The following is a 15114-nucleotide window of genomic DNA, read 5'->3' as shown; positions in this document are numbered from 1 at the left end:
TGTGTGTATGAGCAATGAGAGAATGAGAGAACTTATAGCAAGAGTGAGTGTGTGAATGTTGAAAGAATGAGAAGGAGGTCTAGTTATATAGAAGAAGAAGGGGAAACAAATAAGGAAAATAAATATTTAAAGGAATCAATTAGTCACAATTTCCTTAATTTAAAGGAGAGCCAAAAATCAGAAAATATTTTAATTGTTTTTACCAAATAAAAAAAATTAAGAGAGTAATATTATTTTTTCTTAAATAAAGAGCCAAAATCATAAAATTTTAAAATATCATTACTAAATATAAACAAGTAAGAATAAAAAATAGAAATAAAATATATTTTCCAAATAAAGAAGAGTCAAAATTAGTAGACATTTTTGTCAAATACGAGTCAAATTCTAGAAATACTTAACCAAAATTTACATGTCAAGATATGTCGACAACTTAAATAAGACAAAAAAAATTTAGTTATTTAGCTATCAATTACAAATCATTGGGCAAAAGGAAAGTAATTATTTAAGAGAGAAGCATAAAATATAATTTCAACCAATTTTCTAAAGATCACATAACCTACCATTACTATGGACATGTTGCATATTACTGCATCAGTTGCGTGAGTTCAACAAAAGGATCATGCAAATTAGCAAGTTGATAAGTAATTTAAGAAATGTAATCAAAATTACCACATTAAGAACAAATCCATAGGCACCACTTAATTAGCTCAAGATGGGGAACAAAATGACATCATATTAGTTTTAGGAGGGTAATCGATTTAAGAGCAAGGGTCAGCAATTCCGTATTAAGAACATACTAATGCTTTCTACAAATCAGCAAATTACAGGGAAACCAATAATAGAGATATGGGAATATTCAAACATCAGCAAATTACAACAAAACATGTTTAACATCATACATATAGCAACTTAGTTCCTTCTAGGATGCATTCAAGGCATCTGTTAATCTCATATAAAGTATATATGCATAAAAAATTACATTATATAGAAATCAAGAGCATGTCAAGGACCAACAACTAAGAGTATTAAGAGATGAATAATAATTAATTAATTAGAACAAACCTGGACGGATCTGTCCAAATCCGCCATTTCTCAAACACTAAGTTTGAATTTCATGTCATTGCTGGCCAGAGCCGGAGTTGTTGTCTATTGTTTCGGTGGAAAAGGGAGGGGACGAGAGGACTACTTGCTGGCGGGAGGCACTGGAGCTACTTCCTGGATAGTTGTCCTCGCGGTGGCTCTCTGCTCGAAGCTGTTGTGCTGGTGTCCAACTGCTGCAGGTTGCTGGAACTCACTGCTCGGAGCAGCGACTGGAGGAAGATGAAGCAGCGCCGGCTGCTGATTGGAGTTGCTGCTGGTTTTTCTCGCAGGCTGCTGTATAGATGAGGATAAAAGGAGAAGAAGAGGGGAGGAGAGGAGAGGGAAGAAGGGAGAAAAGAGATCGTCGGCGATTGGGGGTGACCAATGGATCGCTGCTTCGCCGAAGAAGGGAAAAAAGGTGGGGGAAGGGGAAGAGAGAAGGGAGGCGGAAAGAGGGAGAAGGGGAGGGAGAAATAATGAAATTTTTTTAGGTTTTGGTCTTTTGGTGTTAAAGAGAGAAATAGGAAGAGTTGATATCAACCATTAGATTAGATAGAGATGGAGGGTTAGATCCAATTTAGGATTTAGTTATTTAAAAGGACGGATGAGATTAATAGATGAAGTCTAAAAATCAAATTGGATTGAATATAGAATGGCTAAATTGTAATTAAATTGGCTAGAATTGAAATGAAAGAGTGATTGTGATAGGAATAAAATTTGAATTGGAGTGGCTAGAATTGAAAGAACTTAGAATAGAATGGGTTAAGATTTAAATGATTTTGAGGAAAATTTAGGAATTACTATTTAATTAAGATACTACATATCTTAAAATATTTTTATATAATTGAAAATCACTTTAGTTTTAAAATATTCGAAATCCATTAATAATTTTAAAATATTTTAATAATATTTATAATAATTTTATAAAGTAAACATACAAAAAATATATAATTTTCATGCAAAATAAATTAAAATTCCAAACTTTAAATAAACTTTTGAAAGATGTATTTAATCGAATAGTATTCCTAAAGAACGGTTAAAGGTCGATCAAAATTGGGTGTCAACAGTTGCCCCTTGGTTGATTGAGAATGAAGAATGAATTTTCAGGCAACCAACGTTGACTTAGTAGCCGGTTTTGTCCAACCGACGAGAAATGTCAGTCGGATCAATTGAAAAAACATAGAGTTGAAAAACGGTACGACCGAGACTTTGATAGTAAGACGCCTACATATCTCTGGTTATACGGGAATCAGGTCGTGTGTAGTTCTAGATTCAAGAGCAAACAGAACTCTTAAAAATTAAAAGAAAGGTAAGATATTCGAAAAGGCGCGATATCGGCTTGAATGAATAAGATAAAAGTAGCGAGAAGGGAAAAGAGCATGACAGAGAAGCGAGAAGAGCATGATAAAGTGAGGTTCTCGGCCTTTGAGCAAGGTTCGAATAAAAAAGAGCAATATGAGTAGCAAAGTATTGATATGGTCTTTATGGCAATAGATGTAAGTATGATAATTGTAATTGAGGGGACAATTTATCCCCTGCAAATTCTAGTATGACTAGATAAAATGTTAGCTTAAAATATAAAAAGTATGATAAAATAGAGTTCTAAAAAATGACGAGAAGAGACAAGAAGATTATCTGTTTTGAGACGTAGTGCAAGCCTTGATAGACTTTAGCTTAACTTATTGAAGAATTTAAACCCATCTCCGAAAGATAATGTCGAAATCCAATAGATCTGATAATATAGATTTATAATAGTATAGACCAAAATGTCTAGATGTAAAGTGGATGGACGTAAGCATCCTGTTGTAAGGCAGAAGGTCCTTATTGTAAGGAGAACGAGCTTCAACATCCAATTGTAAGGCGGAAGAGCCTAAATGTCATATTGTAAGATAGACGAGCCTAAACATCATATTGTAAGGGGAAATAGCCTAAACATCCTATTGTAAGGCGGAAGAGCCTAAATCTCGTATTGTAAGGCAGACGGGCCTAAATATTCTATTGTAAGGCGAAAGAGCCTAAATGTCATTTTGCAAGGCCGACTGACCTAAACATCCTATTTTAAGGTGGAAGAGCCTAAATATCATATTGTAAGTAAGACAAGCCTGAACATCCTATTGTAAGGTGGAAGAGCCTAAATGTTGTATTGTAAGGCAAACGAGTCTAAATGTATATTATGTAAGTCATAGTAGCAAGTCGATTTAAATAATAGTCTCTTAAAAAATAATCTGAATGAGACTATGACTTAAATAGTAGCTCTTTGTATCAAATCTGGAAGTATGCTCGTATAATTTATTCCTGCATCCAAAGAAAAATCGTAAATTCAAATAGCGAGAAAGGGTCATATCTGTGCTTGTTTTTCTTTTAGAGTTGCACTCTGTTGTGATGAAATTTTTGAAGATTTCTCAAAAATTTCTGTCCCAGTTTAGAGTATAAGATATATAATCACTTTGTTAGATATTTCCATAAAATTTATTGAGGTTTCCACAAAAATTCTGCCCCAGTTTATTAGTGGGGATTTTGTGATCCTGCTTTACTCAAAGAAAATTATTAGTTCCAAAAAAAGTGATTGTCTTGTATTTTGACATTAAGGCTCGACTTTGAATTCAACTGTCAATTATGTTCATGATTGGTCAATTAGCCTAGATTTGAATTTGTAAAGGAGTAATTTGAATGACTACGAGAAAGAAGAAAAATTTATTTGATAGAGACCAGACCCATCAAGGGTTGCCTACGTATCCAAAAAGAAAATCAAGTTAAACGTAGTTCAGAATTACGAGGAAAATGAAAGGAATGAGGAAAGTTTTTGGCATAAGGTCTGAGAATAATAAAGTCATCTTTATTCGTAGAAGGATTGCAATTGTTGTTTTGTGGTCCTTGTTTCACTATAATTTTTCCTTTTTCAATGATATTCTGAATCTTATTTCTTAATGCTACTGTCACGATCGGAGTCTAGATCCCAGATGAGACCGGCTTCGTTGACCTCTCAGAGGTCGCTGACAAGCCTACGTACGTCATTGTTACTACATCTAGGTTAATTTTAGCGAAAAATTTAAACTTTTTATTCCTTAACATTCATTTAAGACATTCTACTTAAACTCATAAACGTTCACAATCAACCATCTAATATTAAGGTCATCAAATGAAAGAAATAGTTTCATACTGCATTAAGTGTATACTTGCCAAAATGGCACCAATACAATGTCTGAAATAAGATAAGAAAGAAACGCTAGTGGAACATACTCCACTTAGGCAAACATATATCTAAGCTATAATATAATGGAAAAACGTCCTTGAAATCATGAGGGCCTACCAAATCGAAATGAATGCTCCACGTCCAAATAGCTTCAGCGTCGACCTGTAAGCTCTAACGTCCACCTGTGCTTGCACTTAAAAGTGCAGAGTTGTATGGGAGTAGTACACACTTGTACTAAATATGGGTATATGCAAGCACACACCAAGTACATGCATGATTAAGATGAGCTCTTTCCTATCGATATGAATTATGAAAAGTCAAGTCAGTGGACTTGACAATTTTGAACTAGGAAAGTCATGCCATGAGAGTAACATGCATCATCATACTTATCGTTTTACAAACAGCACATAACATATTACACATATCATATCACATAGTTCATATCATTCTTTCATATGTCATGAGACCTTGGAATCACGGAATTGACATTAGGACTTCCCAAAATGAGGGCTCAACATATGGGACCTCAACTAGGGAGCCTTCTTTAGCAAACACAGAGTCTGTTTCATTCATTCATACTTATTTCATTTTAGTTCATTCATATACTAGTGCATTCACTTTTTCATACCTAAGATGTAGTTTAAGACTCTCATCGGATTTGATGTTCAATAACCAAGAATAACCTAGTGTCATTACTTGAGTCTAGCTCACCTCTTGGTTATCCTATCCTAACAACTTTGATATCATTCATTTTATTATGTGCATTCGCTGAAGCTGGCTTCATTCTTTCTTTGGGAACTTTAACCTTAACCGACATAGATCATGTGAGCATCATTAAATCCAGTGTGTAATGCCCACACCAAAAGATATGGAATCACCAGTCAAAGTGAACCAAAACATGCTAGCGTATATATGGAATCGAACCTTGCTAGATACCTATATTGGCATTAGGTTCAAAGACTAGGAGATATAAGGAGAACCATACCTGGCATGCCGAAAAGTCTTATCTCATGAGAGTTACGTGAACCTCTACCCTTCCCGAAGGAATGCATCACTGCTCATAGCTAGCCTATCGGTGCTCAGATATAAAGTTTCATTACATTCAACTCATACATCATGGAAGCTGGATTCTAGCATGAGAACATCATAGCTCATTAGATGATTTCTCATCTCATCATTAGTATTAAATATGCATTAACTTCAATACTTTCATTAGAGTGTTCATAGAAACTGATGTCTTCATTAGCTTTACACTCTCATAGGTGAGTACGTTTTGATAACATTTACTTAGGCTCATTTGAAATTGCTCTCATCTTTCATATTAGCCTCTTATCATATTGTCACCTCATTCATTAACTTTAACACATTTGCTTTTCATAATTACTCACCCCTTCATATGAATGTTCATTTCATCATATGCCAATGCACTTGGCCATTTAGTGTGTTTCACACTCTTAATTAACCCTTCTAGGGTTACATCATTTCATCACATACATCTTAGGCTCACCTACTTTTAAACGTATGCTAGACTTATGGGTCCACATATACAAGCCATGAGGCTTCATTCATAGTTCGTCTAAGTCATTCATGTTCACCCAATATTATATGGTACAAAACTTATACATCTTGTAGATATGCCAAGATATTGATTTCGATCTTTAGAGGTAGCATTCATTAAATATTTACTTACGTATGACTTATGTGTCAATACGGAATTAGGCAAGAAAACCCAGTTTCAAACCCTTGGACAACACATAGTCTTATTTTAAACTTGATAATTGCATTTTTCAAATTTGGGGGACCCTAGTTCGATCCCCATCAACCCCATAATATTTCCTTTCTTTTTCTCCTCTCATTTTTCGTTTAAGTCAAGGAGGTTATGGGTTCATTCTCTCACAAACTCATTATTTTTCATTTAATTCATCTCTTAACTTTCTCACCTATCCAAGAGGTTGTGAGTTCAATACCCATTCTTCACATTTATTTTCTCCTTTATTTTTGCCCTAACTCTCTCATCCATTCAAATGGTTGTGGGTTCAACCAACTGACCACATCTACTTTTCCTTGCATTTTTTTCACAAAATTTTTATGAAATTTTCATTTAGTGAGGTCATGGGTTCAATCCCCAATGACCTCACATTTTAATTTTTTTTTAAATGAAGTTTTTTTTAAAAAAGTTGGCAGAGACTACAATTTCCAGCAGGCTGAAAATTTAGTCTCTTCCAATCCATTTTGTCTTAATCTGTTGTTGATTTTTTTTGTAGCTTTCATGTAATGATGTCTTGGGTTCAATACTTAGTGATTTCACTTATTTTACATTCATTTTTCGTTGCATTTTGTACCACCTTATTTGGCCGAACCCAACCTACGATATGTTGTAAATTTGTTCACTATTTTCAGCTTCTTTTTATCATCATTCATACGTTAATTCTTAAGGCATTTCGTGGATCATTTGGTGCATATTTAAGTGTAATCTTTTTATGATTATATTCAGCCAAGAATTACCATTACATCCAGCAACACTACACCACTTTTGCACCTCATGATTTACACAAACATTCGCACATAAAATTCAATCATAAAAACATATCATTTTTTACATACTTTCGGTTGACATAACTTAATATGCTTAAAATTCCAAACACATAATCATGAACACATTATCACGAAAATCACACTTCATACTTAAAGTATCAGCAAAGATACCAACAACATGATCTCTAACCTATTTCACATTGAGATCAAATGGATACTAGAGACAAGGAGTTCGACAAGAAGGGGAACAACCCTAGTTTCAAGATTCGTTGAATCATGAGAAAGAAAATTCTCTTGGAGAAAGGAGTCCATGAGATAAACTCATACCTGATTTCAATGTTTTTCAACCCACGACTTTCTGCCCAAAAATCTTCTTCAAACTCACGTCCAAATTCCGAAACTCCAACAGAAACCCGACGGAACTTTGCTTTACGTTTTTGGTTAGCTTGTTTGTTTATATTTTTCGTGTATGTTCTTCAAGTATGAAGAAATTTTGTAGCTTTTTGTTCTTGTGTTTTGGTTAGACAGAGAGAACGTGAAAGAAAGAGAGAGAGAGGCAGATCGTGAGAGTGGATGAAACGTGAAAAAGAGAGAGGTTCCTTAGGATTAGTATTCTAGTTGAGGCTTAGTCAAAATAAGGTTTGTTCAAATGTTAAAATCTGATTTTTTTAATTATATGTTAAAGGACCATAATGCCTTTACAAAAATCAGATTATAAACCTCAATTTAATCCACTTAAATGTTGTTTCCGTTGAGGTTCGAACCCGTGACGTCCCCATCGCAAAAACGGATCCCACCGGGTCGACCCGACCCAAACCACCCCATTAATTAATTAATTAATAATAATCTGATTTTCTTTTTTCTTAAATCGATATTTAAATATTAATTAATTAAATTAATTCACCAATTTAAATAATCAAGTTAAATCGTTGCTCACCCTAGGTTCGAACTCGGGTGGAGCAAGATTTTGCTCAAAGGTCAATTTCGGCCCTTTCTACCCAAAATGCCCCTCCACCTTATTAATTAAATAATTGATCATATATTTAGGGTAATTATGATACTACCTTTAGCCTGAAAAAAAGACCATTTTACCCCCAGACCATCCAAACTTAATATTTCCCCTTTTTTAATCCGGTAAAGACTCATCCGGATAAATCTTCATATTCGGGAGCCCTACATGGCTGGACCCAAACTTTCCTAGCTCAATTAACTCCCCAAGTTAGTTGGCTTGGCTGTTGCAAGGGTTCAGAGGTCTGGTTCTACGCGTATCAATTCGTGTGAACCCGGTCTAATCGTAGGCATTCTAGACACACTAAACATTACTTAGCATATTCATTTTTTTGGGTTGTTACAACTACACATTCTTCAGTGTCATAACCTTGAATGTTTTCATTTTTTTCTTTGTATTTCTCTACCAGTCTCCTCACAAGATGAATAGCTTCTGTAGTCAACCACAACAACATGAACCTGAACTGATTCTCGAAAATGGGTACACCCCTACTTACTCTCACTGAAACTTTCATAGTGTGGCTTAGCAACTTGATTACTTTGTAATTATGCCAACTGTTTATATCACCTTTGTTCTTGTATAACATAACCGTTTTACTCCACCTCAATTCTTCAAACATATGTCATGTTATAAATAACGATAAACACTTCATATCTTGTTTGTGCTCTTTCAAAACTCCATCAGAATCTGATCTAGTCTGATTGCTCTTCCCTGAACGTCCAACTAATTGCGCGCTTTACCTCTTCAACCTCAATGCACCTACAATTAGGGGTGGCAAACGGTCGGATTTGGTTGGTTTTGCACGGGTTGAATATGGTTTGAGAAAAAATGAGTTGGATCATAACCCATCCAAATATAATATGGTCAATATGGATTTGGTCAAATATGGTTTGGTCAAAATGGTTCTAACCCCATTTAACCGAATTTGTTTTTCAAAAACATAAATGTACCCATCTCCACATACCCCGAGGAGCCCCCCCCCCCCCCTCACCAACCTACCCCTAAAAAAAATATTTTTCAAAAATAAAAAAAATCTGTTTTTCAAAAAAAAAAAAATTACCCCCCCCCCCCCGGAAACCCCTTGCCCCCCACTCTACCTTCCACTTACATACCCTATTCTTTTTTTAAAAAAAAATTCTTTTTTTGCAAAAAAAAAAAAAAAAAGTTTACCCTCTCCTCCCGGGCATTCTCCGCTCCCACCCCCACTCCATCCCAACTTCCACCAACCTACCTCGTATTTTTTTTTAGAAAAAATTACTAAACTACACTACTTTAATTTATCTAATTCCATTAATTCCCTACTAATTTATTAAATTTCAAAAATTCCTTTTTTTACCCCCCCCCCCCCCACCCCACATCCCCCAATGATACTAATTAACTTTACACGTTGGAAACTTAAAAAGTTAAATTAATCTTCTCAAAGTTAGAAGATACCGTCCCAAGTAAAAATTGGTCCATTCCCTCAAAAATCTCGTCTTCCCCAATTTCTCCCAAAATTTCCCCCCTAATTTTCAGTTGCAATTGTAAATCAAATTTGAAATTGAAAATATTCTATGGATTATTATCAATATTCATCTGAATTTGACTCCTAAATCAGGCATATCATCATCTACATTACTATTTCTTCATTTTTTCGATCTTTACATATTTACTATACTTATTGTTCAAAAAATTATATTGTTGATTTACATAATCAAATTCTATGTAGATCTGAGTTCTTTATTGTTACATCAAACTATTGTCATGACAAAATCAAGCTCTAGCAAGAAAAATTCATAAAAAAAACATGCATCTACTTCTAAAGACCCAAGAACCCCAAAGAAGAGGGGTAGAAAGGCGGCGCCTCCTATTGTTCGACCAACATTACCAACGGTATATAAAAAAAATTTCAATATACATCATGATTTTCATGTTGTTTCTTTAGTTTGTTGATTCTCATTGATAAGCGTCGTTTATATTGTATATGGAATTTTATTTTTTTAGTTAGTCTGATGAATTATTTGGCAGTATTAGTTTGATGAATTATATTAAGTATCGTTTTAATCTTATCATGACTTTTGTATATATTTGTTAGTATGCTCAATAATTTTTTATTAAGTATCATTTTTATGTGCTCGTGATAAAATGATTCTTTGTTTTATTTTTACCTATATTAAGTATATATTAATGGGTAATAATTACTAATTACTTATAGATAAGTATCGATTTGTATATCTACATAAAGTATCAATTTTTGTTATAACAACATGATTTTGAATTCAACATAAGGTATCAAATAATAGTATATGTGTATCATACAATCATTTATCTTTTATTTAAGTATCATATTTATATGAATTATTGATAAGTATATAAAAATTTAAGTATAAACCATTATGTTTATATATCTAATTGAAATTGTGAATTTGAGTATCTTTTGATGTGTTGGACATGAAATTTAATGTATCAAAGAAATATATTTAACTTTATTGTTTCGTTTATATATAGTTTCAAATAGTATTTATAAGTTTCATGTTAACATGTTTAGTTATATTTAGTATCAGTATTAGGAAATTTTTAGTATCATTTTATACAGAAACATTATTATATGCGGTCAATAGTTTAGAAACTTTTTATATATGTTACAATTTGATAAAACTTTATTTGTTTTATTGCAGAACATGAATTACGTCATTTAACATATTCCAACTAATGCATTAAAGTTTGATCCAACATACAACACGAATTTTGTTGAACACTTAGTATCATCTATAAAGGATGGAGGTATGAAATTATTTAAAGAAATAATTTTTGCACCATACCTAAATATCCCTACAATGCAATTACCAAGGCCAAATACTAAGTGTTTATGTTAGAGATTGAGCATGATAATTTAGATCAAGAGATTCATTCGTCATGCCAAAGGAAATGTGTTGAAATTTAGTATCAGCGATTTTGTCATTGTTACTGGTTTGAATTGTAAAGGTAATGTAAAGTACTTTACATATCCGGACTCAAAAACCAGTAGGTTAGTTGAAAGATATTTTCCTGATACTACATATTATTTTAATAAATAAAGATTGGTAGACCGATTTATGGTAGGTGAATGGGACAATAATGAGGATGCACTTCAGATGGCTATACTGTATTTTATCCATACATTTTTGTATTCCCAACTTAGTGATACATGAATTCCTATTGAAGATTTCTATATGGTGGAATATGGTAGTTACAACAGTTTCCTTGGGGAATAGTTGTTTTTCAAAAGTTAATGAGATCTTTTCGAAAAAAGTACAAACCCACCAAGAAGTTGTATCGGTTGAATTGATTTTCATATGCACTTAATATATGGATTTATGAATGTGCTTCTACAGTAAATACCGATATTGCTGTCAAAGAAGGAAACGGTATACCAAGGATTTGCAACTGGCAAGTTGTTGGTTTGAAGCCCAAGTTTGAGTTGTTTATGAAAATAATTTTTTTAGAGGTAATTAATTCAATACAATATTCTTAATTAATTAGTTTAATTATGCGATACAACTTTAATATGTTTATTGTCATTAATTAATTGTTCGTTTTTTTAGATTGAATTTTCTAATATTTAGCCAACTCCTGAGAAAATAGCATCACTTGGGTTACCAGATAACAATCATGTACCTCCAAAACCACTAGTTTCATCAATTCTAGATAATGATGATGTGCATCCGGATGATGTTCCTGGTTTTGAAGACTTCACAACAAAACCTCCAGATATTCTGTTAAAGAGAACATCAATAGGTGCTAATGTAGAAACAACCCCACCAAAACGCAAGAGAATAAAGGTTGTACATCCACATAAGTATGATCTATCAAAACTTTCAAAACCAGATCAGCAACCAGATCATTCATTCCAAAGTCCAAAACCACAACAAAAAGAGTCTTAGAATGTATCTGGTGTTGGTGTTTCTCCAAATTCATTCAATGAAAAAATAAGTTTGGGCAGTTCAGAAATTGATGATTTGAAGAAGTTCATTAAGTCTTATGTAGCAATCAAGTAATTTAAACTCTTATATGTTTTATTCTTAATATTTATTATATGTTAATTTTGATTATAGGTTGACAAAAAATTTGCAGATCTTGATAGTAAAGTTGAAGCTCCTGAGGCATTAATACAGAGTAACCATTCAGAATTGTTGAAAGATGTTGGTGCGAGAGGAAACAAATCTGAGAAGGTGATATTTTACTTTTTTTAAATTCTTTCTGATTTTTTAGTGATGTTGATTTTTATAAAAATTGAAGGATACGGGAGGAGTCGGGAGGAGTCTCATCGCCACACATAATGGATGATTCTGTGGCAAAAGACAATGTTGGTACACAATTCAATTCTGATAACTCTGATGAAGCAATTGTTTCACATAAGCATAAGGATTATGCAACTGTAGACGATGATGCTGAAAATGTTGATGCTATTGAAAAATAAAAGGTTTCTAGATGTAACAAAGGTATTTAAGTATATTATACTTAATTTATTAAATGATACCTTAATATTCAATAAACTATTTCTTTTGTATGCTTGATACTCTAATCCATCAATTTTTATATGCTAATTGTGTATCATTGAGTAACTAATTGTTTAGTTTACAACTATAAAGGATGATCTAAATCATGTATTTGGTATATACTTTAATTTATGAAATTGATTACTTTATTTTTTAAGTATCACTGACTGCACAACACACATTAATAGAATAACTCTGATCATCCGACCGTTTCACCAAAGCATATGAAATTTGCAACTGTTGATGATGTTGCTGAAACTGCAGATGAGTTTGGAAAACAAAAGGGGTCTATGAAGATGTAATGAAGGTAATTAAATATATGATACTTAATACATTGATTGATACTTTATTAATTTGTAAAACTTTTAATAAAGTCTCTTTTCAGATGATTGATACCTTATTCAATTAATTTATCTTTGAAAACTGTATGTCATCAGCAATTGCCTAATTTTTTTATAGTAAAAATATATATGATATTTTTAATCATGAATTTGGTATATAAATTATTCTATTAAATTGATTAATGTATTTTAAGTATCGCAGACTGCATATATATATTAAAAGACTAACAAATACTTTATTTGTCCAAATATTATTATTTATTTTGGAACATGGTGCTGACATAATAAATAAAAGTTGAAAACAATTATTATATTTTAAGTTGCATAAGATATTGAAATTATAGTGTGTTTGTTAATTAATTGATTTAACACATGATTCTACCTCATCGGTCTCCTTCGCACCTGAAAATGTAGCAGTGACAGATGCATTTGCACATGGATCAGCAAGCTGGGAAATTAATGTCAACCCATTGGATGTTGTCATTCCTCTACAGCTTACTTGGAGTGATGATCTGTTATCGGACAGTCAGCTACCCACCCAGTTTGGTGTCAGTGATGTTGATACTAAAACTCCTACTCAGCGTAACAGGATGCCTTCTAAGGTTTTGCAGTCTCCCTATGTCCATTCGTTTGAATCAACTGATAAGGGCAAGGACAAAATATACGATCATATCCGTCAATTTACTCCATTTACATCTCAAGTATCACTAATTTAATGCAAGAGTTTTTAGATTGGATTCAAAAAGAACTCCTTAAATTACACGCCAATAAGTAAGTTTTTATTAATAAAGTTTATTTATAAAATCATTTTTAAGTACTTTAATTTCGAATTTAATTTTTTTTATCATAGAAAACCCGATGATGATAAATATAGAGGCAAATCTGCTAAACTTGGGTTTGATTATATGAATTTTGTTGTCGCATTTCCAGTTGACAAGAATTGGTTTTATACCATGTCACATCCAATGAAATGTTGGAATGATCAGGTACGTTATGCATTTAAATTATTTAAATAATATAATTTATAGATCGTTCATATTATTTAGACATCTACTTACAAATTTATCTATACCGTTATTCAATATATATTTATTTTTCAAAGTGTGCAGAAATCATATTGTGTTTTTAATATATGTAAGAGCATCTAGATGTAATTTTTTACTATTTACAGAAGAAGTCGAAATCAAGAGGATTGGATCAATACATATACACTACGGTCAACTGCTTGTTTAAGTCATACATCAACATTGAATATAATAGGAATTATTGTTCTCCTGCTGATGAATCTCTGACTACACAACAACATATTGGTCGTGGTGTTGCTATAGTTAATTATGAAAAATCTATAAAAGACATCATTAATAGATTTTTGAACCTGCTTCATTACCTTGGCATCTACTTGATGATGTTTATATTCCTGTTAATTGTGGCAAAGATTTTCATTTGGTGTTGGCTATGGTTGTTTTGAAGAAAAGGTTAATACGTGTGTATGACTCATCTGGTGGGTTAAGGAAAAGAGTTCCTTCTGAAGAGATAAAAAAGTTGTCCGTAATGCTTCAAAACTATCTACATGATAGCGGCTTTTTTGATAAAACGAATGGAATTAATTGGTTATCATTGGAGGTGTACAAAGACAAGGAAACATGTGAACTGTTGGGTCCTCAAAATTCATTTACAGTTGAATATGCGCAAAAGATTATGCAACAACAAGCGATAGCCTGTAAGCATTTGTGAATCAATTTTTTCTTGTTTGATAAAATGTTAGTTTTTAGATTTCCTTTACATTCAAATCATTTTTAATGTATATTCATTTTTTTCAGTGATTGTGGACTGTTCATAGCTGCTTATGCAGAATATTTGAGCAGTGAAATCAAAATTTCATCCGTTGGTCTTCAGAGTAACTATCTTCGTAACAGATACAGAACATTATTATGGAAGTATGACATGGACAAATTCAATGTTGGATATGTTAGTCATAGTGATGATCCAACAAGGCCAAAAGACGAGTTTTCTAAACAGGTAGAAGATGTATTGGTTGATGTTGATTAGTTAGGTTTATATTATTTTTGAACTATTATTGGAACGGAATATTTTATATTTCAACTTTTATTTTTCGTTCAATATTACTAAGCATTTCTAGTTTTAATAATTTATCTGCTATTAAATTTTTAACAATATAACTGTTAAGTTATTTATTCAATTATGACACAAAATGACACATAATTATTTAGTTAAAATTTATTAATTATTCGGTAAATAACAATATATGATACTATATTATAATCAGATACAAAGTAACAATAGAATTATTACAAATATGATTCTTATTTTAGTATCAAAAAATAAAATAAGTATATCTTTATTAAATAATGCAAATTATTGTGTTAATCATATTTAGTATCGTTCAAGAGTTTGAATAATATACCTATATATATACAT

The 15114-nt window shown here is 32.2% G+C and overlaps 1 protein-coding gene across 1 annotated transcript; it reads left to right on the top strand.

Annotated features, from left to right (window-relative positions):
* The first annotated feature begins 1114 nt into the window (after nucleotides 1–1114).
* LOC138349319 (uncharacterized) lies at nucleotides 1115–14724 on the top strand. Its single transcript, XM_069299642.1, has 11 exons — nucleotides 1115–1280; nucleotides 1371–1498; nucleotides 10694–10781; nucleotides 11171–11283; nucleotides 11402–11617; nucleotides 11891–11967; nucleotides 12075–12234; nucleotides 13170–13285; nucleotides 13526–13661; nucleotides 14041–14395; nucleotides 14516–14724. Exons 1-11 carry the CDS (start codon nucleotides 1115–1117, stop codon nucleotides 14722–14724), a joined length of 1764 nt encoding a protein of 587 aa, XP_069155743.1.
* The last annotated feature ends 390 nt before the right edge of the window (nucleotides 14725–15114 follow it).

Source organism: Solanum lycopersicum, chromosome 6 (assembly GCF_036512215.1).
Source record: "Solanum lycopersicum chromosome 6, SLM_r2.1".
Taxonomy (NCBI): Eukaryota; Viridiplantae; Streptophyta; class Magnoliopsida; order Solanales; family Solanaceae; genus Solanum; species Solanum lycopersicum.
This window is presented reverse-complemented; position numbering and strand designations above follow the sequence as displayed.

What these genes read in the sequence shown, in the direction of transcription:
- LOC138349319 (XM_069299642.1), top strand. Translation starts at nt 1,115, where the DNA reads ATGTCATTGCTGGCCAGAGCCGGAGTTGTTGTCTATTGTTTCGGTGGA. An exon ending in CTGGTGTCCAACTGCTGCAG is followed by an intron (nt 1,281 to 1,370) that starts GTTGCTGGAACT and finishes TTTTTCTCGCAG; the next exon opens with GCTGCTGTATAGATGAGGAT. An exon ending in TGAAAATAATTTTTTTAGAG is followed by an intron (nt 11,284 to 11,401) that starts GTAATTAATTCA and finishes TCTAATATTTAG; the next exon opens with CCAACTCCTGAGAAAATAGC.